This window comes from Lipotes vexillifer, unplaced genomic scaffold, assembly GCF_000442215.2.
Source record: "Lipotes vexillifer unplaced genomic scaffold, Lipotes_vexillifer_v1.1 scaffold142, whole genome shotgun sequence".
Lineage (NCBI taxonomy): Eukaryota > Metazoa > Chordata > Mammalia > Artiodactyla > Lipotidae > Lipotes > Lipotes vexillifer.
The window spans coordinates 74,164-75,750 of NW_006795110.1; the positions used below are offsets into that span (position 1 = coordinate 74,164).

The window sequence follows — 1,587 nt, forward strand, 5'->3', positions numbered from 1 at the left end:
GCCCTGAGCACCGCTCCCTCCAAGCCCAGTTCCCGCTTGGGGCACTCGCTTCCTCAAAGCACACCACTGCCCCCTCCCTTCCCAAGCGCGCCGATTCGCCACTTTCTGAGGAATAAAGTATTTACTTTAGGGAGTTGTTTCTTGTTTGGTTTGGATCGGAGTAAGGAGTTGAATCTGAGCTTTGAGTCAAAAGGATAAAATACAATTAAGACCCAGAAATTCCAATTCTTTAGACCTTGAACGAAAACGATCGTTCTTTCCTTTTAGGTTTGAAGTTACCATAAGTTCCTAAAACTAGTCCGGCAGAAGACACAGCCTCCCTAACATCCTGTGTCCACAGCAAGTGTGGACAACTGAAATAGTCATTTGAGGTGTTTCGAAAATAACCCTCTGATAGCACATTGCCTACGGTGACACATTCTCGTCCGCGGGGCGGGCTGGGTCGCCGGGGGCGGGGCGAGTCCCCAGGCGCCACGCGCAGCTGCCGGGACACCGGGCGTCAGCCCCGCCTCCGGCTTGCGTCTCGTGGTAGGTGGAGGCGGCGCCGTGGCCTGTGACCTGCAGCTGCCGGTGGCCACGCTGGAGGGTCTGGGCCGCGGCTGTCTTCGGTCTTCGGGAGTGGAGCGGAGGATGCAGGAGCCACCCGCGGAGGCCGGACGGGCTTAAGAGAGGCGGCGAGCGGCGCCAGAGGCACTCCAGCTGGGCTCTAGAGCGCGGGAGGCTCGGGCGCGCGCGGGGCTGTGGTGGCCGCGGAGGCCGCCTTGGCCGGGACAGCCGGCCCCAGGCCCGAGCAGTGGCAGGACTGTGCCCGGGCCTGGTACTCGGGCTTCCCACAGCGAGGGTGGGGCTGCGTTGGAGCCTCCTTTCTTGGAAAATCGTGGGCCCCTGTGGTACTGCGGCCGTCTCTCTGAGGGGATTGGAAACGGAGCGCGATGAGGAGCCGGAGTAACTCGGGGGTCCGGCTTGACGGCTATGCTAGGCTGGTGCATCAGACCATATTGTGCCATCAGGTAAGTGATGGGGTGTCGCTTGTGATCACCGAGGATGTGCAGTGTGATAACCTGGATGGAGACCCTGGGTGAACCCGTGTGTGTGTGTGAGGGGGGTGTGGAGGGGGGTGTATTGCAGGTTCTCCCGCCCCCTAGCTGGGGAGGCCGTAAAGGACCCCGAAGAAAGGTGTTGGGCCAGGAACAGAACCAGAGTCAGGCACCGTTAGCCACGAGTCCTGAGTCAGAGCTTCTGAGTCCCCCCTCCCAACCCTCCGCGTCCCCCAAACCACTGCTGGGTTCCAGGGGCCGGAGTTGTAAGATGTGTCGAAGCTTGTTTATCGACACCGCCGGCCCCCTCCGCAGGCTTGGGAGTCGTCTCCTTCCCCTCCTCTGAAGGAAAAAGAGGTAGGAGAACTTTTAGCCATCTTAAGACTAGACTGTTGTGAAGATCTGAAGTACCATGTATATACTCTTCATTATAGTTTTTCTAATTTTTTAATGCTGATTTTTCGCTGGTAGTTCATCCTTTCTAAAACACCTCCTTTCTTTTAAGAATTCCCACATTTCAGACTTGTAAGGCTTCAGCTAGCTCTTTCCC

At 57.7% G+C, this 1,587-nt stretch overlaps 1 protein-coding gene across 5 annotated transcripts in view; it reads left to right on the plus strand.

The window, feature by feature from the left end:
• Nucleotides 1-776: 776 nt before the first annotated feature.
• The window catches only part of PHKA1 (phosphorylase kinase regulatory subunit alpha 1), a 139,588-nt gene continuing 138,777 nt past the window's right edge, over nt 777-1,587 (plus strand). For 2 of the 5 annotated variants that reach the window (XM_007467453.1, XM_007467455.1), the window contains exon 1: nt 922-1,010. In XM_007467453.1, the coding sequence (XP_007467515.1) occupies nt 933-1,010 (78 nt within the window). In that variant the 5' untranslated portion in view covers nt 922-932. Of the gene's footprint in view, nt 1,011-1,587 lie in introns of all 5 variants that reach the window. The other 3 variants (XM_007467451.1, XM_007467454.1, XM_007467452.1) reach the window with 2 other exon arrangements.